This window comes from Molothrus ater, chromosome 39, assembly GCF_012460135.2.
Source record: "Molothrus ater isolate BHLD 08-10-18 breed brown headed cowbird chromosome 39, BPBGC_Mater_1.1, whole genome shotgun sequence".
Lineage (NCBI taxonomy): Eukaryota > Metazoa > Chordata > Aves > Passeriformes > Icteridae > Molothrus > Molothrus ater.
The window spans coordinates 372,761-395,413 of record NC_071666.1 but is presented as its reverse complement, the minus strand read 5'-3'; the positions used below and the strand labels follow the sequence as shown (position 1 = coordinate 395,413).

The 22,653-nt window shown below is 55.9% G+C and overlaps 3 protein-coding genes across 4 annotated transcripts; all 3 read left to right on the top strand.

Moving 5' to 3' along the window:
- The first annotated feature begins 197 nt into the window (after nt 1-197).
- On the top strand, nt 198-14,017 carry HNRNPL (heterogeneous nuclear ribonucleoprotein L). The gene is made up of 11 exons (XM_036405448.1): nt 198-432; nt 1,348-1,433; nt 1,978-2,074; nt 2,483-2,555; nt 7,313-7,384; nt 8,917-9,212; nt 10,174-10,295; nt 11,374-11,575; nt 12,266-12,323; nt 12,673-12,768; nt 13,297-14,017. The coding sequence occupies exons 1-11, from the start codon at nt 208-210 to the stop codon at nt 13,353-13,355; spliced, it is 1,386 nt and encodes a 461-aa protein (XP_036261341.1). The 5' UTR covers nt 198-207; the 3' UTR covers nt 13,356-14,017.
- Nucleotides 2,591-7,304, top strand: LOC129047075 (proteoglycan 4-like). 2 transcript variants are annotated; one of them, XM_054518183.1, is made up of 3 exons: nt 5,634-5,751; nt 5,844-6,116; nt 6,197-7,304. In XM_054518183.1, exons 2-3 carry the CDS (start codon nt 5,966-5,968, stop codon nt 6,955-6,957), a joined length of 912 nt encoding a protein of 303 aa, XP_054374158.1. In that variant the 5' UTR covers nt 5,634-5,751; nt 5,844-5,965; the 3' UTR covers nt 6,958-7,304. The 2 variants fall into 2 exon arrangements, with proteins under 2 accessions (XP_054374157.1, XP_054374158.1); XM_054518182.1 differs by having other exon boundaries at nt 2,591-6,116.
- A 653-nt stretch (nt 14,018-14,670) lies between the features above and the next one.
- Nucleotides 14,671-20,679, top strand: ECH1 (enoyl-CoA hydratase 1). The gene is given in 11 exon segments (XM_036405449.2): nt 14,671-14,775; nt 15,426-15,594; nt 16,168-16,256; nt 16,875-16,999; nt 17,280-17,328; nt 18,017-18,081; nt 18,218-18,288; nt 19,057-19,128; nt 19,532-19,604; nt 19,606-19,683; nt 20,486-20,679. Coding segments are annotated over 11 exon segments (930 nt in total). The 5' UTR covers nt 14,671-14,741; the 3' UTR covers nt 20,591-20,679.
- The last annotated feature ends 1,974 nt before the right edge of the window (nt 20,680-22,653 follow it).

Genomic DNA, 22,653 nt, shown 5'->3' with positions numbered 1-22,653 from the left:
GGGAGGACAGAGGAGACAGTGTGCTGGGGACACCGGGGACAGTGTGCTAGGGACACGGGGGAGGTGGTGACACCGTGGCTTGATGCCACCACAGTGACCATGTCCCCCCCGTCCCAGCTACGTGGTGATGATGTCAGGGGTTGGTGACACCATGGGGTGACACCACCACGCTGACCGTGTCCCCCCCGTCCCAGCTACGTGGTGGTGATGCCGAAGAAGCGCCAGGCCCTGGTGGAGTTCGAGGACATCCTGGGCGCCTGCAACGCCGTCAACTACGCGGCCGACAACCAGATCTACTTCGCTGGGCACCCCGCCTTCGTCAACTACTCCACCAGCCAGAAGATCTCACGGCCAGGGGACAGCGACGACGCGCGCGGCGTCAACAACGTGCTGCTCTTCACCATCCTCAACCCCATCTACTCCATCACCACGGTGAGCAGGGCTGGGGTTTGGGGGTTTATTGGGGTTTTATTGGGGCTTATTGGGGTCACCACCAACGTGCTGCTCTTCACCATCCTCAACCCCATCTACTCCATCACCACGGTGAGCGGGGCTGGGGTTTGGGGGTTTATTGGGGTTTATTGGGGTCACCACCAATGTGCTGCTCTTCACCATCCTCAACCCCATCTACTCCATCACCACGGTGAGCGGGGCTGGGGTTTGGGGGTTTATTGGGGTTTTATTGGTGTTTTATTGGGGGTTTATTGGGGTCACCACCAACGTGCTGCTCTTCACCATCCTCAACCCCATCTACTCCATCCCCACGGTGGGTTTGGGGTGTCCTAGCTTCATTTTGGGGCTCTCAGGTTGGTTTTTGGGGTCTCAGATTGGGTTTTTGGCATCCAAGGTGGGTGTTTGGGGTCTTGGGCTGTAGTTTTGGGGTCTCACCTGGGTTTTGGTGTCATGTGTCAGATTTTGGTTTCCCATGTCAGGTTTTGAGGTCCTTAGTGGGTGTTTGGGGTTCTGGGTTGAATTTCTGGGTCTTGGGCTGTATTTTTGGGGTCCCAGATGGGTTTGGGCGTCCTAGGCTGTATCTTTGGGTACTGGGCTGTATTTTTGGGGTCCCATGTGGGTTTTTGGGGTCCCGGATGGGTTTGGGCGTCCTAGGCTGTATCTTTGGGTACTGGGCTGTATTTTTGGGGTCCCATGTGGGTTTTTGGGGTCCCGGATGGGTTTGGGGGTCCTAGGCTGTATTTCTGGGTACTGGGCTGTATTTTTGGGGTCCCGTGTGGGTTTTTGGGGTCCCGGATGGGTTTGGGGATCCTAGGCTGTATCTCTGGGTACTGGGCTGTATTTTTGGGGTCCCGTGCGTGTTTTGGGGTGCCCCTGACCCCCCTTTCCCCCCAGGACGTGCTCTACACCATCTGCAACCCCTGCGGGCCGGTGCAGAGGATCGTCATCTTCCGCAAGAACGGCGTGCAGGCCATGGTGGAATATCCCAAACACAGCACCCCAAACCTGCACTGGGGGTTTGGGGGGTCCCCGAAATCCCAGTGCCCCCAGGAATGGGGATCAGAGGGATCCAAGGTCACCAGAACAGCCCAGGTGGCCCCGCCTGGCTCAGAGCGAGGCTGTCCCTGTGTCCCAGCCCCTCTGGGGTCCCAAAATTGCCCGGATCCCATCGGGAATTCCCTGAATGCAGTCAGGAAATCCCCACATTCCCTCGGGAATTGCCCCAGTCCCAAATCCCATCGGGAATTCCCTGAATGCAGTCAGGAAATCCCCAGATTCCCTCGGGAATTCCCTCAGTCCCAAATCCCATTGGGAATTCCCCGAATTCCCTCGGGAATTGCCCCAGTCCCAAATCCCTTCAGGAATGCCAGGTTCCATCAGGAATTCCCTCAATCCCAGGTTCCTCAGGAATTGCCCCAATCCCAAATCCCTTTGGAATTGCCCCGAGTCCATCAGGAATTGCCCCAAATCCCTCGGGAATTGCCCCAGATCCCAGTCCCAGTTTGGTTTCCTTGACTGGGCCACGTTTGACTCGGTGCAGAGCGCCCAGCGCGCCAAGGCCTCGCTCAACGGCGCCGACATCTACTCGGGGTGCTGCACCCTCAAGATCGAGTACGCCAAGGTGGGCACACCTGGGGATGTACCTGGGGGACACCTGGGGACACACCTGGGGGTACCTGGGGACAGCTGGGGGCACCTGGGGACACACCTGGGCACACCTGAAACACCTGGGACACATGGGGATGTACTTGGGGGCACCTGGGCACACCTGGGGACACACCTGAAACACGTGGGGACACCTGGGGACACACGTGGCGGTACCTGGGGACACACCTGGGGGTACCTGGGCACACCTGGGGGTACCTGGGGACACACCTGGGGGTACCTGGGGACACACCTGGGGGACACCTGGGCACACTTGGAGGTACCTGGGGACACACCTGGGGGACAGCTGGGGACACACCTGGGGGACACCTGGGGGCACACCTGGGGGTACCTGGGCAGGTGCCAACCCCCCGTGCCCCCCCAGCCCAGCCGCCTGAACGTGTTCAAGAACGACCAGGACACCTGGGACTACACCAACCCCAACCTGAGTGGGACAGGTACGGCACGGCAGCCTCAGGCTCAGGGAGGGAGGGAGGGCTTGAAACCGGGGAGAATTCCTGGAATTTGGGGGCTTTGGAAACGGGGGATTTAGCCAGGGGGATCCTTCCCAAAATTGGGAGGTGCCACCCAAAAAACTCCTGGGGTTTTTCCTAAAATTGGGGGGTTCCAGAGGTCCTTCCAAAATTGGGGGGTCCCTGGAGTCTTTCCCAAAATTGGGAGGTCCCAGGAGTCCTTTCCTAAAATTGTGGGGGATCTTTCCCAAAATCTGTGGGATTTTTCCCAGAATGGGGAGTCCAGTGATCCTTCCCAAACTGGGGAGTCCTTTTCAAAAACTGGGGGGGGCCTTTCCCAAAATTGGGGAGTCCCTGGGATCTTTCCCAAAATTGGGGAGTATTTCCCAAAATTGGGGGCTGAGGGGGGGCGGGGTTTGTCCTTCGCCGGCTCCGCGCCCATCCCGGGCAGATTCAGCCTCTTCCTCCTCCTCCTCCTCCTCCCGCCCTCACACCACACTGGGGGGGGTGCTCAAGCAACCCCCCAAAACCAAAAATCCAGGAGAAAAAAACACCAGAAAAACCCAAAAAAACCCAAAATCCAAAAAAAGTCCCCAACACCAACAGCAGGAGGAGCCCCCGGCGAGGGACGCACGGCCACAGAGCAAGGAATTTGTAGGAATCCTCCCTTTCCCAAGGCACAGTTTGGGGGAAATTTTAGGAATTTCAGCAACATCATCACAACCCAGGAGCATTTCTTAGGAATTCATTCACTTCCAAGGCACAAAACTCGGTGGTGTTTGGGAATTCTCTCAACATGGACACATCCCAGGAACATTTTTGGTTTTAGGAATTCTGGCACTCCTAAGGCACAGCTCAGGTGGAATTTAGGATTTCAGCAACATCAACACAAACCCAAAGAGCATTTCATGGGAATTCTCTCATTTCCAAGGCACAAACTCAGAGATTTTTGGGAATTCTTTCAGCATCAACACATCCCAAGAGCATTTCACGGGAATTCTCTCATTTCCAAGGCACAATTTGGGGCAATTTTAGGAATTTCTGCACAACCCAGGAGCATTTCATAGGAATTCTCCCATTTCCAAGGCACAAAACTCGGTGGTTTTTAGGAATTCTTTCACAATCAGCACAACCCAGGAGCATTTCATGGGAATTTTGGCACTTCCAAGGCACAATTTGGGTGGAATTTAGGAATTCCAGCAACATACCAAGACACAGTCCAAGAGCATTCTGATCTTTTTAGGAATTCTCTCATTTCCAAGACACAACCTCAGAGGTTTTTGGGAATTCTTCCAACATCAACACAACCCAGGAGCATTTCATGGCAATTCTCTCATTTCCAAGGCACAGTTTGGGTGAATTTTTAGGAATTCTCTCAACATCAACACAACCCAAGAGCATTTCATGGAAATCTTGGCACTTCCAAGCCGCAGTTTTGGTGGAATTTTAGGATTTCAGCAACATGGACACATCCCAAGGACATTTTTTAGGAATTCTCTCATTTCCAAGACACAAACTCAGAGGTTTTTTGGGAATTCTCTCAACATCAACACAACCCAAGAGCATTTTTTAGGAGTTCTCTCACTTCCAAGGCACAAATCTTGATGGTTTTTAGGATTTCAGCAACATGGACACATCCCAAGAATATTTTTTGGGAATTCTCTCATTTCCAAGGCACAAAACCTGGTGGGTTTTAGGATTTCAGCAACATGGACACAACTCTAAAGCATTTACTGGGAATTCTCTCATTTCCAAGGCACAAAACCTGGTGGGTTTTAGGATTTCAGCAACATGGACACAACTCAAGAGCATTTCATGGGAATTCCCTCATTTCCAAGGCACAAACCTCAGAGATTTTTGGGAATTCTTTCAACATCAACACATCCCAAGAACATTTCATGGGAATTCTCTCATTTCCAAGGCACAGTTTGGGTGAATTTTAGGAATTTCTGCACAACCCAGGAGCATTTCATGGGAATTCTCTCATTTCCAAGGCACAAAACTCAGTTTTTAGGATTTCAGCAACATGGACACAATCCAAGAATTTTTTTTTTAGGAATTCTTTCATTTCCAAGGCACAAACTCAGAGGTTTTTGGGAATTCTTTCAACATCAACACAGCCCAGGAGCATTTCATGGGAATTCTCTCATTTCCAAGGCACAAATCTTTGATGGTTTTTAGGATTTCAGCAACATGGATGCAACCCAAGAGCGTTTTTAAGAATTCTTTCACTTCCAGGACACAAACCCGGTGGTTTTTAGGATTTCAACAACATCAGCTCACTCCAAGAACAGTTTTTAGGAATTCTCTCATTTTCCAAGGCACAGTTTGGGTGAGTTTAGGAATTCTCTCAACATCAACACAACCCAAGAGCACTTCATGGGAATTCTCTCATTTCCAAGACACAAAACTCGATGGTTTTTAGGAATTCTCTCATTTCCAAGACACAAAACTCGATGGTTTTTAGGAATTCTCTCATTTCCAAGACACAAAACTCGATGGTTTTTAGGAATTCTCTCATTTCCAAGACACAAAACTCGATGGTTTTTAGGAATTCTCTCATTTCCAAGACACAAAACTCGATGGTTTTTAGGAATTCTCTCATTTCCACGACAGAAAACTTGTTGGTTTTTAGGAATTCTCTCATTTCCAAGACACAAAACTCGATGGTTTTTAGGAATTCTCTCATTTCCACGACAGAAAACTCGATGGTTTTTAGGAATTCTCTCATTTCCAAGACTTGATTCTGGTGGGTTTTAGGCATTCTCTCTTTTCCAGGATTCCATTTCAGGGATTTTTAGGAATTCTCTCCCTTCCCAGATAATTTCCTTGGGGTTTTTTAGGAATTTACTCACCACACTTGATCTCCCAAGGCCATTTTTGGTGGTTTTTGGAATTCTCTCACTTGGGAGACAAAACCCCAGGGTTTTTAGGAGCTCTTTTCTCCCCCGTGACTCAGTTTCAGGGATTTTAGGAACTCCTCTTCTTCCATTCCTCAGTTTGGTGTTTCCAGGAGTTCTTCTTCATCCCCCACCACAATCTCAGTGGTTTTAGGACCACCCAAGGCCCTTTTTGGTGCTTTCAGGAGCTCTCCTGAGCATCCCCAAGGTGCCGACACCTCCCCAAAACCCCAAACCCACCAGATCTGGGCTCAAAGCCCCAAGGAACATTCCAGAAACACCTTCAAGAACATTTCAGCAACACCTTCAAGAACATTCCAGCAACACCCCAAGGAACATTCCAGGAACACTTTCAAGAACATTTCAGGAACACCTTCAAGAACATTCCAGAAACACCCCAAGGAACATTCCAGAAACACCCCAGGAACATTCCAGGAACACCTTCAAGAACATTCCAGAAACACCCCAAGGAACATTCCTGGAACACCTCCAGGAATGTTCCAAGGACACCCCCAGGAGCATTCCCGGAACACCCCAAGAACATTCCAGCAATACCCCAAAAACACCCCAGGAAACGTTCCAGCAACACCCCAAAGAACATTCCAGAAACACCCCAAAGAACATTCCAGAAACACCCCCAGGAACATTCCTGGAACACCTTCAAGAACATTCCAGAAACACCCCAAGGAGCATTCCTGGAACACCTCCAGGAATGTTCCAAGGACACCCCCAGGAACATTCCAGCAACACTCCAAAGCGTATTCCAGGAACACCCCAAGAACATTCCAGCAGTACTCCAAAAACACCCCTGGAACATTCCAGGAACATTCCAGAAACACCTTCAGCAGCACCCTAAGGAACACTCCAGGACCACCCCAGGAACATTCCAGAACCCCAAGAACACTCCCAGGAATGTTCCAGAAACGTTCCAGGAACATCTAAGGAACATTCCAGAAACACTTCCAAGAACACCCCCCAGGAACATTCCAGAAACACCTCCAGGACCACCCCAGGAACATTGCAAAGAACATTCCAGAAACACCTCCAGAAACATTCCAGAAACATTCCAGGAACATTCCAAGAACACCCTCAGGACCACCCCAGGAACATTCCAGAACACCCCACGAGCTCCTCAGGAACATTCCAGAACACTCCAGGAACATTCCAAGAACACCCTCAGGAACATTCCAGAACACTCCAGGAACATTCCAAGAACACCCCAGGAGCTCCTCAGGAACATTCCAGAACACTCCAGGAACATTCCAAGAACACCCTCAGGAACATTCCAGAACACTCCAGGACCACCCCAGGAACACTCCAGAGCACCCCAGGAGCTCCTCAGGAACATTCCAGAACACTCCAGGACCAGCCCCGTGCCCGGGGCAGCCCGGGGTGCCCAGGCCCCGTTTCGGGGCCGTTTGGGGCCCTTTGGTGACTCTCGCCCTGTGCCGCAGGGCCCGGGGCGCGCTGGGAGCAGCCGTGGGTAAGAGGAGCCCCCCAGGAGGGGCCCAAAGGACTTTTTTGCCCCCCCAGGATCTGTAAGTAGCCCCTTTTTCTCTCTTCTTGCCCTTTTCCTCCTCTTCTCAACCCAAAACCGTGGCAAAGCTCCAGGAGAGGGGAGGATTTGACCAAAACGTTGAGTTCTGAACCCAATCCTGGCTTCAGTCCTGACCCCCCCTCATCCATGTCCCAGTGCCCTGAGGGTGGGGGGTGGGGGTTTCATTAACGTCCCCAATTAACGGTGAGCGCTGTAATTACCATCTCTGTGCTGATTGATGGGTCTGGGGGGGGGTACCCAGGTTCTTTGGGGGGGTTGTGACCCCAGCTGTGCCCCCCCCCCAGGAGAGCCCGGAGGGAACCCCAACAAGCGGCAGCGGCAGCCGCCCCTGCTGGGCGACCACCCGGCGGAGTACGGTACGGATCTGGGGGGGCTTTGGGGGGCTGGGGGCTCATTGGGGGGCTGGGGGGCGGTTTGGGGGGCTGGGGGCACGGTTAGAGCAGGTTTGGGGGGGCTGGGGGCAGGTTTGGAGGAGTGGGGGGCACGGTTAGAGCAGATTTGGGGGCCTGGGAGAGATTTGGGGGGGCTGGGGTGTGATTAGAGCAGGTTTGGGGGGGCTGGGGTGTGATTAGAGCAGGTTTGGGGGGGCTGGGGTGTGATTAGAGCAGGTTTGGAGGGGCTGGGAGAGGTTTGGGGGGCTGGGGGCTCATTTGGGGCAGGTCTTGGGGGGGCTAGGGGGAGGTTTGGGGGGGCTGGGAGAAGATTTGGGGGGGCATTTGGGGGCCTAGGGGGAGGTTTGGGGGGGTTACGGGAGGTTTTGGGGGCCTGGGGGCTCATTTGGGGCAGGTTTGGGGGGGCCTTTGGGGGGCTAGGGGGAAGTTTTGGGGGCTGGGGGCTCGTTTGGAGGAGCCTTTGGGGGGGTTAGGGGGTGGTTTGGGGGGCTTAGGGGGGCTAGGGGGAGGTTTGGGGGCAGGTTTGGGGGGGCTGGGGCAGGTTTGGGGTACCTTTGGGGGGCTAGGGGGAGGTTTGGGGGCCTTAGGAGGGGCTGAAGGGAGGTTTGGGGGGGCTGGGGGCTCGTTTGGGGCAGGTTTAGGGGGGCTTAGGGGAGGTTTTGGGGTCTGGGGGTACCTTTGGGGGGATTAGGAGGAGATTAGAGGGGATGGGGGCAGGTTTGGGGGGCTGGGGGCAGATTGGGGGGTCTGGGGTCCTCCTCTGCCCCATTGCTGTGCCCCCTGTCAGGATTTGGGGGTCTCTGGCCCCCCTCATTCCGGGCTGTTCCCTCCCAAGGTGCTCCCCACCGTGGCCACCCACCGCAGCAAGGGCTGCAAGCCCCCTCCCCACATTTGGGGTCTCTCTCTGTTTCGGGGTCTCCTATCACCATGGGGGTCTCTCCCCCATTTCAGGGGTCTCTCTCACCCCAATTTGGGGGTCTCTCTCCCATTTCAGGGGTCTCTCTCCCCCATTTCGGGGGGCTCTCTCCCCCATTTCAGGGATCTCTCTCCCCCATTTCAGGTGGTCCCCACGGCGGTCTCCCCGTGGCCATAGCACAGCAAGGGCTGCAAGCCCCCTCCCCACATTTGGGGTCTCCTATCACCATGGGGGTCTCTCCCACATTTCGGGGGTCTCACCCCAGGTTTCCCCCCCATTTCAGGTGGTCCCCACGGCGGTTACCACCACGGCCACTACCACAGCAAGGGCTGCAAGCCCTCTCCCCACATTTCGGGGGTCTCTCTCCCCCAGTTTGGGGGTCTCTCTCCCCCCATTTCAGGGGTCTCTCTCCCCCGTTTCAGGTGGTCCCCACGGCGGTCTCCCCGTGGCCATAGCACAGCAAGGGCTGCAAGCCCCCTCCCCACATTTGGGGTCTCCTATCACCATGGGGGTCTCTCCCACATTTCGGGGGTCTCTCCCCCAGTTCGGGGGTCTCACCCCCTGTTCCCCCCCGTTTCAGGTGGTCCCCACGGCGGTTACCACCACGGCCACTACCACCACGACGAGGGCTACGGGCCCCCTCCCCCCCATTACGAGGGGCGGCGCATGGGCCCTCCCCCGGTGGGGGGGGGGCACCGGAGGGGTCCCGGCCGTTACGGGCCCCAGTACGGGCACCCCCCCCCGCCCCCGCCGCCGCCCCCCGACTACGGCCCCCACGCCGACTCGCCCGTGCTCATGGTGTACGGGCTGGACCAGGCCAAGATGAACTGTGACAGGGTGTTCAACGTCTTCTGCCTCTACGGCAACGTGGAGAAGGTGGGCAGGGGTCCCTAAGGGGGTCCTCAGTGGGATTTGGGGGGTTTTGAGGGGATTTGGGGGGGTTTTGTGGGGGTTTTAGGGCGGTTTAGGGGGGATTTGGGGGGGCTGGACCAGGCCAAGATGAACTGCGACCGCGTCTTCAACGTCTTCTGCCTCTATGGGAATGTGGAGAAGGTGGGCAGGGGTCCCAGAGGGGGTCTGGGGGGTCCCAAAGGGGTCCTGGGGGGTCCTAAAGGGTGTTTGGGGGATCTGCAGTGGGATTTGGGGGGGCTGGACCAGGCCAAGATGAACTGCAACAGGGTGTTCAACGTCTTCTGCCTCTATGGGAACGTGGAGAAGGTGGGCAGGGGTCCCTGAGGGGGTCCTCAGTGGGATTTGGGGGGTTTTGAGGGGATTTGGGGGGGTTTTGTGGGGGTTTTAGGGCGGTTTAGGGGGGATTTGGGGGGGCTGGACCAGGCCAAGATGAACTGCGACCGCGTCTTCAACGTCTTCTGCCTCTATGGGAATGTGGAGAAGGTGGGCAGGGGTCCCAGAGGGGGTCTGGGGGGTCCCAGAGGGGGTTTGGGGGGTCCTAAAGGGAAATTAGGGGTGTTTAGGGGGTCTGTAGTGGGATTTTGGGGGTCCTCAGTGGGGCTGGACCAGGCCAAGGTGAGCTGGGACAGGTTTGGGGGGTCCTCAGTGGGGTTTGGGATTCCTGCAGGAGATCCCTTGTCTGTCCCTCACCTGTCCCACTGTCCCTCACCTGTCCCTGTCCCATGTCACACATGTCACACATGTCACCTGTCCCACGTGTGCAGGTGAAGTTCATGAAGAGCTAGCTGGGCGTGGCCACTGTCCCTCCCCTGTCCCACTGTCCCTCACCTGTCCCTGTCTCTGTCCCACTGTCCCTCACCTGTCCCTGTCCCTCACCTGTCCCGTGTCACACACGTCACGTGTGTCACCTGTCCCACGTGTGCAGGTGAAGTTCATGAAGAGCAAGCCGGGCGCGGCCATGGTGGAGATGGCCGATGGCTACGCCGTGGACAGAGCCATCACCCACCTCAACAACAACTTCATGTTCGGCCAGAAACTCAACGTCTGGTGGGCATTTCGGGGCGTTTTGGGGTGTTTGGGGTCATTTTGGGGTGTTTGGGGTCATTTTGGGGGGGTCCCTGTGTGAGTTTGGGGGGGGGATTTTGGGGGGTCCCAGCCCCATCTCTGCCATCACCCACCTCAACAACAACTTCATGTTCGGCCAGAAACTCAACGTCTGGTGGGCATTTCGGGGCGTTTCGGGGTGTTTGGGGTCATTTTGGGGGGTCCCTGATTGATTTTGGGGGGTCCCTGATTGATTTTAGGGGGGTTTTGGGGGCTCCCTGTGTGATTTTTAGAGGGTCCCAACCCCATCTCTGCCATCGCCCACCTCAACAACAACTTCATGTTCGGCCAAAAACTCAACGGCTGGTGGGGATTTTGGGGCGTTTTGGGGCAATTTGGGGAATTCTTGGGGATCCCTGGGGAGTCCCTGAGTGATTTTGGGGGACCCTGAGTCATTTTTGGGGTTTGTAGTGATTTTTGGGGTGGATTTTCAGGGGGTTTTGCAGTGGATTTTTGGGGTTTTCTGACCTGCTTTTTCCCACAGAGATTGTTGGGGTGGATTTTGGTGATTTTGGGGGTTTTCTGACCCATTTTTTCACCGTTTTTTCCCATTTTTTCCTGTTTTTCCCCCATTTTCCCCTCCCCAGTGTCTCCAAGCAGCAGCCATCATGCCGGGCCAGTCCTACAGGCTGGAGGACGGCTCCTGTGGGGTTCACTGGGATTTTTGGGGCAGATTCTGATGATTTTTGGGGCGGATTTTGGTGATTTTTGGGGTGGATTCTGATGATTTTTGGGGTGGATTTTGGGGATTTTTGGGGTGGATTCTGATGATTTTTGGGGCGGATTTTGAGGATTTTTGGGGCGGATTTTGAGGATTTTGGGGGTTTTCTGACCCGTTTTTTCACCGTTCTTTCCCATTTTTTCACCGTTTTTCCCCATTTTTTCACCGTTTTTCCCCGTTTTTTCACCGTTTTTTTCCCATTTTTTCACCGTTTTTTCCCATTTTTTCACCGTTTTTCCCCATTTTTTCACCGTTTTTCCCGTTTTTTCACCTTTTCCCCCCATTTTTTCCCCTCCCCAGTGTCTCCAAGCAGCACGCCATCATGCCGGGCCAGTCCTACGGGCTGGAGGACGGCTCCTGCAGCTACAAGGATTTCAGCGGCTCGCGCAACAATCGCTTCTCCACGCCCGAGCAGGCGGCCAAGAACCGCATCCAGCACCCCAGCAACGTCCTGCACTTCTTCAACGCGCCCCTCGACGTCACCGAGGACAACTTCTACGAGGTCCGGCCGCCCTTCGGCCTCGGCGTCATCCTCGCCCAAGTTCCCATCCCCGTCCTCCTCCTCTGCCTCCTCCTCTTGGTCCTTCTCGTCCTCCTCCTCTTCCTCCTCCTCTTCGCCATCCCTGTCCCTGAGCCTCGACATCGTCCCCGGCCTGAGCCCCCAAAAACCCCCCAAAATCCCATCCTGACCACCCCAAAAATCCACAAAGCCCCAATCCAAAACCCCCAAACCCCTCCTGACCTCCCCAAAAACCCCCAAACCCCCCCAAAAACCCCCAAACTCCAATTCTGGACCCCCCAAAACCCCCAAACTCCAATCCTGAACCCCCAAAAATCCACAAACACCTCCTGACCAGCCCAAAAACCCCCAAACCCCTCCTGACCCCCCCAAAAAAACCACAAACGCATCCTGACCACCCCAAAAACCCCCAACTCCCTTCCTGACCACCCCAAAAACCCCCAAACCCCCCCAAAAATCCCCAAACTCTAATCCTGAACACCCCCAAAACCCCCAAACCCCTCCTGGCCCCAAGCCCCCCAAACCCCTTCCCCATCACCCAAATCTCCCTCAAACCCCTCCCAAGCCCCCCAGGGCCCCCAAATCCCCCCCAAAAACTTTCCCAAGCCCCCCCAAACCCCCCCCAAATCTCCCCCTGACCCCTTTGTGCCCCCTCCCCATTTTTCCCCCCAGATCTGTGACGAGCTCGGGGTCAAGCGCCCGTCCTCGGTCAAGGTGTTCTCTGGCAAGAGTGAGTGGGGGGATTGGGGGGATTTGGGGGGGATTTGGGGGGTCAGGGTGGGGTTTGGGGGGGATTCAGGGGCTGGGGAAGGGGCTTGGGGGGGGATTTGGGGGGAATTGGGGGCATTTGGGTGGTGGGGAAGGGATTTGGGGGGCCAGGATGGGGTTTGGGGGGGATTTGGGGGGTGAGGAAGGGGCTTGGGGGGATCGGGGGGATTTGGGGGAGTCGGGGGGGATTTGGGGGGTCAGGGGGGGATTTGGGTTCTTGGGGGGGTCAGGAAGGACCGGTGACCCCTGGGTGACCCCGTGTGACCCTGGGTGACCCCTGGGTGACCCCATGTGACCCCGTGTGACCCCAGGCGAGCGCAGCTCCTCGGGGCTGCTCGAGTGGGACTCCAAGAGCGACGCCCTGGAGACGCTCGGGTTCCTCAACCACTTCCAGATGAAGAACCCCAGTGAGTGCCGGGCCCTCGGCCTCATCCTCATCATCCTCAGCCTCTGCCTCATCCTCTGCCTCATCCTCATCTTCATCCTCATCCTCTGCCTCATCCTCATCCTCACCTTCATCCTCATCCTCATCCTCTGCCTCGTCCTCCCAGCCCCCTCCCCATCCTGCCCTTCATCCTCCTCCTCCTCATCCTTTTCATTCTCCTCTTCCTCCTCCTCTTCATCCTCACCCTCCTGAGGGGCTGGGGAGGGGATTTGGGGGGTTTGGGGGGGATTTGGGGGGGGTTTGGGGGGTGAGGAAGGGGCTTGGGGGGTCAGGGGGGGCTGGGGAGGGATCCTGGGGGGTTGGGGAGGGGATTTGGGGGGGGTTTGGGGGCATTTGGGGGGTGAGGAGGGGGCTTGGGGGGGTTTGGGGGGTCCTGGGGTTTGGGGAGGGGTCCTGGGGGGGATTTGGGGTTGTTTTGGGGGTTTGGGAGGATTTGGGGTTCCTGGGGGTCCCACGCCCCCCCTGACCCCCCCATTTCTGTCCCCCCCAGATGGGCCCTACCCCTACACGCTCAAGCTCTGCTTCTCCACGGCCCAGCACGCCTCATAAGGGACCCCAAAATCAACCCGGGGACCCCAAAATCAACCTGGGGACCCCCAAAATCAACCCGGGGACCCCAAAATCAACCTGGGGACCCCCAAGATCAACCCGGGGACCCCAAAATCAACCCTGGGACCCCCAAAATCAACCCGGGGACCCCCAAAATCAACCCGGGGACCCCCAAGATCAGCTCTGGGAACCCACAGGGACCCTGGGATCCCCCTGGGGACCCTCTGGGACCCCCCTGGAGATCCCCAGGATTTGCCCTGGACCCCCAAGATCTCCCCAGGGACCCCCTGGATCCCCCCAGGGACCCCCAAGATCTCCCCATGGAACCCGAATGGACCCTGGGACCCCCCTGGGGACCCCCAAAATCAGCCCTGGACCCCCCCTGGACCCCCATGACCCCTCTGGGACCCCCGGGATCAGCCCTGGATCCCCTGGGGACCCCCAAAGATCTCCCCAGGGACCCCCAGGATCACCCCTGGGACCCTCAAAAATCCCCTTGGGACCCCCCCCAGATCCCCCATAGCCCCCCCAGGGCCCCCCCATTTTTTTTTTAAGGCTGAGGGGGTGCAGCCCCCCCCCCCCCCACCCCCCATTTTTAAGGAGAAGGGGTCGGAGCCCCCCCAAAATCCCCCCCAATAAAGTTCTTGTTTGGGAAACAAAAACACCGAGAATTTGTGGGGTTTGGGGGGAATTGGGGATTTTCGGGATGATTTTGGGGGTTTCAAGGTTTCTTCGGGGAGAATTTGAGAAGTTTTGGGGATTTTGGAAATTTTTTTTTCTGGGGGGGGGGGGATTTTGGGTTGGATTTGGGAGGTTTGGGCGGGATTTGGAATTTTTGGGAAGATTTTGGGGGGGTTCAGGATTTTGGGGAGGTTTTGGGGAAGATTTTGGGGAGGTTCAGGATCTTTGGGACAATTTTGGGGGGAAAGTGGGGGGTTTTGGAGGGTTTGGGATTTTTTTGGACGATTTTGGAGAGGTTTGTGGTGGTTATGGGGTTGGGGGGGATTTGGGAAATTTTGGGGAGGTTTTGGGGCATATGGAATTTTTTGGGGGATGAATTTTGGGGGGTTTTGGGTTTTTTGGGGGAGTTTTTGGGTGGTTTTGGGATTTTTCGGGGTTTATGGGGTCTGGGGGGAAGCTGGGAGGATTTTGGGGTTCAGAGAGGGTTCGGCGGGAATTTGGGTGCAATTCAGAAACTTTCAGGACAAACTCGAGGTCAACGCTCACTTCCGCCTCCTTACCGTGGCACTTCCGCCTCGTTAGGGCGGCGCCAACAGCACTTCCGCCTCGTTATGACGTCATTTCCTCTCGCCCTGAGGGGGCGCTGCGCCGCCCCGCGCTGCCATTGGCCGCGGGGCCGGAAGCGGGGGGCGGCGAGCGGAGCCAATGGCGGCGGGGGTCGCGCGGCTGCTGCGCGCACGTGAGTGGGGGAGGGGCGGCCCCCGTTCGTCCCCGGGGACCCCCGCGTGACCTTGGCCCCTGTCACGTGACCCCCGGTTTGTTCCCAGTCCGTCCCAGTTCGGTCCCAGTTTGGCCCCAGTGGGTCCCCAGTGGGCCCCAGTAGGTCCCAGTTTGTCCCGGTTTGTCCCCAGTTTCCCCCAGTGGGTCCCAGTTTGTCCCAGTTTGTCCCAGTTCCCATCCCAGCACTCCCAGCCCCTCCGTGTTGTCTCCCAGTCCCTCCCAGTCCCTCCCAGTCCATCCCAGTTCAATCCCATTCCTATCCCAGTCCATCCCAGTCCAATCCCATTCTTGTCCCAGTGCTGTCCCAGTGCTGTCCTGCTGGGTGACCTCGGTGTCCCCAGTGCCATCCCCATTGCCCCCAGTGCCTCCCAGTCCATCCCAGTGTCCCCAGTTCAATCCCATTCCCATCCCCAGTGCTCCCAGTCCATCCCAGTGTCCCCAGTTCAATCCCATTCCCATCCCAGTGCCCCCATTCCCACCCCCAGTGCTCCCAGTCCATCCCAGTGTCCCCATTTGCGTCCCAGTGCCATCCCAGTGCCATCCCAGTCCATCCCAGTGTCCCCAGTTCAATCCCATTCCCATCCCAGTTCAATCCCATTCCCATCCCAGTGTGTCCCAGTGCTGTCCCGGTGTCCCGGTTGGTGTCATCCATGTCGTCCCCGGTGCCGTCCCCCCGGGAGCTGCAGACGCTGCGGGTGACGCAGGAGCGGCCGCAGGTGCTGCACGTGCAGCTGCACCGGCCCAGCAAGCGCAACGCCCTCAACCTGCAGTGCTGGCGGTACTGGGACGGACTGGGACGGACTGGGAGGGGTTAAAGGGGGACTGGGAGGGACTGGGATGGAACTGGGATGGACTGGGACGGACTGGGAGCGACTGGGAGGGGTTAAAGGGGGACTGGGATGGAACTGGGATGGGACTGGGATGGACTGGGAGGGGTTAAAGGGGGACTGGGAGGGACTGGGAGGGGTTAAAGGGGGACTGGGACGGACTGGGAGGGACTGGGAGGGGTTAAAGGGGGACTGGGAGGGACTGGGAGGGACTGGGAGGGGTTAAAGGGGGACTGGGACGGACTGGGAGCGACTGGGAGGGGTTAAAGGGGGACTGGGAGGGACTGGAAGGGGTTAAAGAGGGACTGGGATGGACTGGGAGGGACTGGTCTGTACTGGTCCATACTGGTCTGTACTGGTGCGCGCTGGTTTTTACCAGTGTTTACTGCTCTGTACTGGTTTATACTGGTGCACACTGGTTTGTACTGGTCTGTACTGTTCTGTACTGGTTTTTACTGTTCTGTACTGGTTTTTACTGGTCCGTGCTGGCCCATACTGGTCCATACTGGTGTGTACTGGTGCAGGGAGCTGGTGCAGGCGTTCCAGGACATCTCTGAGGATCCCTCGTGCCGCGCCGTCGTCGTCTCCGGGGCCGGCAGCGCCTTCACCGCCGGTGGGACGGGGGGGGCCTGGGGGGCTCTGGGGTCCTGAGGGGATCCTGGGGGGGTTCTGGGGGATCCTGGGGGGGTTCTGGGGGATCCTGGGGGGGTTTTGGGGTTCCTGGGGGGGTCTCTGTGACCCTCAAGCCCCTGTGACCCCCCCAAATCCCTCGTGCCCCCCAGGGATGGAACTGCCTGACCCGGGCTCGGTTCTGGTTCTGGGGAACTCGGGGGGTCTCGGGGGTCCTGGGGGGGTCCTGGGGGCTTTGGGGGTCACAGAGACCCCCAGGACCCCCCAAATTCCCTCCCTGACCCCCCCAGGGATGGAACTGTCTGACCCAGGCTCGGTTCTGGTCCTGGGGGGTTCTGGGGGGTCCTGGGGGGGTCCTGGGGGTCCTGGGGGTCTCTGTGACCCCCAACCCCCCCAGGACCCCCCAAATTCCCTCCCTGACCCCCCCAGGGATCGCCCTGGGCTCGGTCCTGGCCCGGCTGCCCCAGGAGGACGCGGCTCGCAGGGCCTGGGCTCTGCGCTGGTTTTGGGGCATTTTGGGGGGTCCTGAGGGGGTTTTGGGGGGGTCCTGGGGGTTTTGGGGGGTTCTGGGGGGTCCTGAAGGTCCCTGTGACCCCCCCAGGGATCGACCTGGCCGACCTGGGCTCGGTCCTGGCCCAGCTGCCCCAGGAGGACGCGGCTCGCCGGGCCTGGGCTCTGCGCCGGCGCATCCTGGAGTTCCAGGAGAGCTTCTCGGTCATGGAGAAGGTGGGGACGGGGTGGGGGGGACCCGCGGGACACCCCAAAACCTGGTGGGGCTCCATAAACCTGGGATGATGCCCCACAATCTGCCCTGACACCCCAGAACCTGCCCTGACCCCATAAAGCTGGGCTGAAACCCCAGTGCCTGGTGTGACCCCATAAACCCGGCCTGACCCCACAAAAAACCCCTGACCCCACAAAAAACCCTGACCCTACAAACCCCTCCTGACCCCACAGAACCCCCACAGTGCCCCAAACCCACCCTGACCCCACAAAAACCCCACAGTGCCCCAAACCTGTGATCGCCGCCGTGCACGGGCCCTGCATCGGAGCCGGTGAGGGAGCAGGGGTGGGATTGGGATGGGATTGGGGTCAGAATTGGGATTGGGGTCAGGATTGGAGTTGGGGTTTGGGATGGGATTGGGGTGGGATCGGGGTGGGATTGGGGTCAGAGTTGGGTTTGGGGTCAGGGTTGGGAGTGGGGTTTGGGGTGGGATTGGGGTGGGATTGGGGTGGGATTGGGGTGGGATTGGGGTCAGAGTTGGGTTTGGGGTCAGAGTTGGGAGTGGGGTCTGGGTGGGTTTGGGGTCAGGTTTGGGATTGGGGTCTGGGTGGGTTTGGGGTCAGGGTTGGGATGGGGTCGGGGTCGGGATTGGGGTCAGAGTTTGGGATGGGAACGATGGGGTGGGGGAGTGGGGGGGTCGGGATCAGGATGAAGATGAGGAGGGTGAGGAGGATGAGGATGGGATGATGAGGATGAAGAAGATGAAGACAATGAGGAGGGGACAACGATGAGGATGATGATGATAATGACAATGATGAGGATGATGATGATGAGGAGGAGGAGGAGGAGGATGATGATGACGATGATGATGACAATGATGAAGAGGATGATGACAATGATGATGACGATGATGATAATGATGATGATGATGATAATGATGATATGATGACAATGATGAGGATGAGGATGATGATGATGATGATGATGACGATGATGACGATGAAGGCTGTCCCCCCCAGGCGTGGATCTGATCTCGGCCTGTGACATTCGCTTCTGCTCCCAGGACGCCTCGTTCCAGGTCAAGGTGGGACACGGGGGGGGCCCCGGGACCCCCTGGATGTCCCCAAAGCCCCTGGGACACCCCCAGTGTCCCCCCAGTGTCCCCCCAGTGTCCCCAGTGTCCCCCCAGTGTCCCCTCAGTGTCCCCAATGTCCCCACAGGAGGTGGACATGGGGCTGGCGGCCGACGTGGGGACCCTGCAGCGCCTCCCCAAAATCGTGGGGAGCCAGAGGTGGGTGAGGGGCACCCCCGTGACCCCCCGGTGTCCCCATCGATGTCCCCAGTGATGTCCCCAATGTCCCCATTGCTGTCCCCAGCCTGGTGAACGAGCTGGTCCCAGTGATGTCCCCAGTGTCCCCAATGATGTCCCCCAATGTCCCCAGTGATGTCCCCAATGTCCCCAATGTCCCCATTGTTGTCCCCAATGTCCCCATTGCTGTCCCCAGCCTGGTGAACGAGCTGGCTCCAGTGATGTCCCCAGGCCCCAGTGATGTCCCCAATGTCCCCAATGATGTCCCCAATGTCCCCAATGTCCCCAGCCTGGTGAACAAGCTGACCCCAATGTCCCCAATGTCCCCAGTGATGTCCCCAATGTCCCCAATGTCCCCATTGCTGTCCCCATTGTCCCCACTGCTGTCCCCAGCCTGGTGAACGAGCTGGCCCCAATGATGTCCCCCGATGATGTCCCCAGTGATGTCCCCAATGATATCCCCAGTGTCCCCATTGTTGTCCCCAATGTCCCCATTGCTGTCCCCAGCCTGGTGAACGAGCTGGCCCCAGTGATGTCCCCAGTGTCCCCAATGATGTCCCCAATGTCCCCAATGCTGTCCCCAATGATGTCCCCAATGTCCCCAGTGTCCCCAATGTCCCCAATGTCCCCATTGCTGTCCCCAGCCTGGTGAACGAGCTGGCCCCAGTGATGTCCCACTGTCCCCAGTGTCCCCACTGATGTCCCCAGTGTCCCCAATGTCCCCAATGTTGTCCCCACTGCTGTCCCCAGCCTGGTGAACGAGCTGGCTCTCACCGCCCGCGTCATGAGGGCCCCCGAGGCGCTGAGCTGTGGCCTGGTCAGGTGGGGAACGAACCTGGGCACTTTTGGGGCATTTTGGGGCAGATTTTGGGGTGGATTTTGGGGCGGGATTTTGGGGTGGATTTTGGGGAGATTTAGGTGAATTTTTGGTGATTTTTGGGTGAATTTTGGGCTGGATCTTGGTGAATTTTGGATGCATTTTCGGGTGGATTTTGTGAATTTTGGGGGGGATTTTGGGGTGGATTTTAGAGAGATTTGGGTGGATTTTGGGGTGGATTTTTGGTCATTTTTTGGGGTGAATTTTGGGGTGGATTTTTGGGGTGTATTTTTTGGGATGTATTTTGGGGTCTCTGGGTGGATTTTGGGGTACCTGGGTGCATTTTGGGGTGGATTTTGGGGTACCTGGGTGTATTTTGGGGTTAATTTGGTGTTCCTCTGTCCCCAGCCGTGTGCTCCCCGACAAGGAGACGCTGCTGGACGTGGCCTTTGGGGTGGCCTCGGCCATCGCCGCCCGCAGCCCCCGTGGCCGTGCAGGGCACCAAAATCAACCTGGTCTACGCCCGGGACCGGCCCGTGAGCGAGGGGCTGCAGCACGTGGTGGGTGGCACCCCAAAAACCCCATTATCACCCCAAAAATCCCTTTAATTACCCCAAAATCCCTGTAATTACCCCAAAATCCCTGTAATTACCCCAAAAACCCTGTTATCACCCCAAAAACCCCTGTAATTACCCCAAAAACCCCTGTAATTACCCCAAAAACCCTGTAATTACCCCAAAAACCCCCTGTAATTACCCCAAAAACCCCTGTAATTACCCCCAAATCCCTGTAATTACCCCAAAACCAACCTGGTCTATGCCAGGGACCAGCCCGTGAGCGAGGGGCTGCAGCACGTGGTGGGTGGCACCCCAAAATCCCTGTAATTACCCCCAAAATCATTGTTATCACCCCAAAATCCCTGTTATCATCCCAAAATCCCTGTTATCATCCCAAAATCACCGTCATCACCCCAAAATCAGTGTCACCACCCCAAAATCAGTGTCACCATCCCAAAATCAGTGTCACCTCCCCAGGACAGGGACACCACCCCAAACTACGGCCACCTCCGCCAGGGTCCCCAGTGTCCCTGTCACTGTCCCCAGTGTCCCCAGTGTCCCCAGTGTCCCCAGTGTCCCCAATCCCCCCCAATGTCCCCAGTGTCCCCAGTGTCCCTGTCACTGTCCCCAATGCCCCCAGGCCACCTGGAACATGGCCATGCTGCAGACCAAGGACATCCCCAATGTCCTCAGTGTCCCCAATCCCTTCAGTGTCCCCAATGTCCCCCAATGTCCCCAGTGTCCCCAATCCCCCCCAGTGTCCCCAGTGTCCCAGTGTCCCTGTCACTGTCCCCAATGTCCCCAGGCCACCTGGAACATGGCCATGCTCCAGACCGAGGACATCCCCAAGTCGGTGCAGGCAGCCCTGGACAAGAAGGGACCCGAGGACGTCCCCTTTGCCAAGCTCTGATGTCACCCCGGTGCCACCAATGTCCCCAATGTCCCCCAATGTCCCCAGTGTCCCCAGTGTCCCCAATGTCCCCTTTGCCAGGCTCTGATGTCACCTCAGTGTCCCCAATGTCCCCAATGTCCCCCTCTCCACCCACCCTGGTGTCCCCCCGGTGTCCCCTCAGTGTCCCCTCCCCATCTCCGGGGCCACCTCCGTGTCCCCAATAAATTCCTCTGTCCCCTCGTGTCCTCGCCTCGTCACCGAGTGTCCCCAAGGTGCCACCGTGGCTCTGGGCAGAATTCCCAAAGATTTTGGGGGTTTGGGGGTTTTTTTGGGTTTTTTTTTTTGGGGGGTGTCTTGGGGGCTTTTTTGGGTTTGTGGGGTTTTTTTTGAGTTTTTTGGGGGGATTTTGGGTTTTTTGGGGTTTTTCGGAGGTTTTCTTGAGGGTTTTTTTTAATTTTTGGGGGATTTTTGGGGGGGGTGTTGGGTTTTTTTTGGAGGTTTTTTGGGGTTTTTTGGGGGGAGGTTTGGGATTTTTTGGGGGGAGTTTTTTAGGGGTTTTTTTTGGTTGTTTTTTTCCTGGATTTTTGGGGTGGGTTTTGGGTTTTTTTGGGTTTTTGGGGGTGTTTTGAGGGGGGTTGGGGTTTTGGGTTTTGTTTTTTGGGGTGTTTTTGGGGGACTTTTTTCGGGATTTTTTGGGGTTTTGGGGGTGGTTTATTTTTGGTTTTTTGGGATTTTTGGGGTTTTTTTTTGACACTCGGGTATCCAAGGCAGGAATTTTGAGAATTCCCAGGGATTTTGAATTCTCAGTTTTCTCCATTTGGTTTTGGGGTCAAAAAAGGGAAATTTGGGCGCGCTTTTACCCCAATTGTTCCAGAATAATAAAATCCCCCAAAATCCCAAATTTCCCCAGATTCCACCCAAATTTTTTGGGCATTTTCTCCAATTCCGGGGTTAATTAGAGAATGGAGGGGTTAATTAAGAAATGGGGGGGTTAATTGGGGTGGGCGTGGCTTCTCCGCCTTCCCAAAATGAGGAAAATCCCCCCAAAAATCCCAAATTTCCTCAAATTCCACCCAAATTTTGGGGGTTTTCTCCAACTCCGGGGTTAATTGAGGCCCGGGGGGGGTTAATTAACAGCGGGGGGGGTTAATTAGGGATGATCCCGGGCCCTTGATTGGTGCTGACAGCCCGGGATAATTTTGTCCCGATAATCGGGATTAGGGGGAGGGGCGGGGGGGGGGAGGGGGCGGGGGGTGGGGGAGGGGAGGGAAATTCCTCAAAGGGGCCGAAAATTGGGGAAATTTTTAATTAAAAAATTGGGGGGAGGGGTTTGAGTAAAAAAAAATTCAAATTTTGAGTATTAAAAATAGAAGGGGGTTGGATTTTAAAAATCTGATTTTTTAATATTAAAAACAGGAAGATTTTCATGAAAAAAATCTGATTTTTTAATATAAAAAATAGAGGGATTTAGATTTAAAAATCCAATTTTTTATATTAAAAAATAGATGGGATTTTGATATAAATATCAGGGGGTTTATATTAAAAAATAGAGGGGATTTGGATTTAAAAAATCCAATTTTAATATTATAAAAATAGAGGGAATTTTTATTTAAACAATCTAATTTTTTATATTAAAAAAAGGGAATTTTGATATAAATATCACATTTTTAATATTAAAAAAGGAGTGATTTTTATATAATCACAATTTCCCCAAATTTGGGGGCGCTGGAATTTGGGATGGGGGGGGGAGAAATCGGGGATTTTGGGGAGGGGGGGGTGTGGAATAAAATTGGGTTTTAAAATCCAAATCCCCTCTATTTTTATATAAAAATGTGATTTTTTAAAATCAAAATCTCCTCTATTATTCGTTTTAAAAATGTGATATTTATATAAAAATCCCTCTATTTTTTAATATAAAAAATCGGATTTTTAAAATCAAAATCCCCTCTATATTTAATGTAAAAAATCGGATTTTTTAAAACAAAATCCCCTCTATTTTTAATATATCAAATCAGATTTTTAAAAAATAAAAATCTCCTCTATTTTTAATAGAAAAAAAATAGATTTTTTTAAAATTTAAA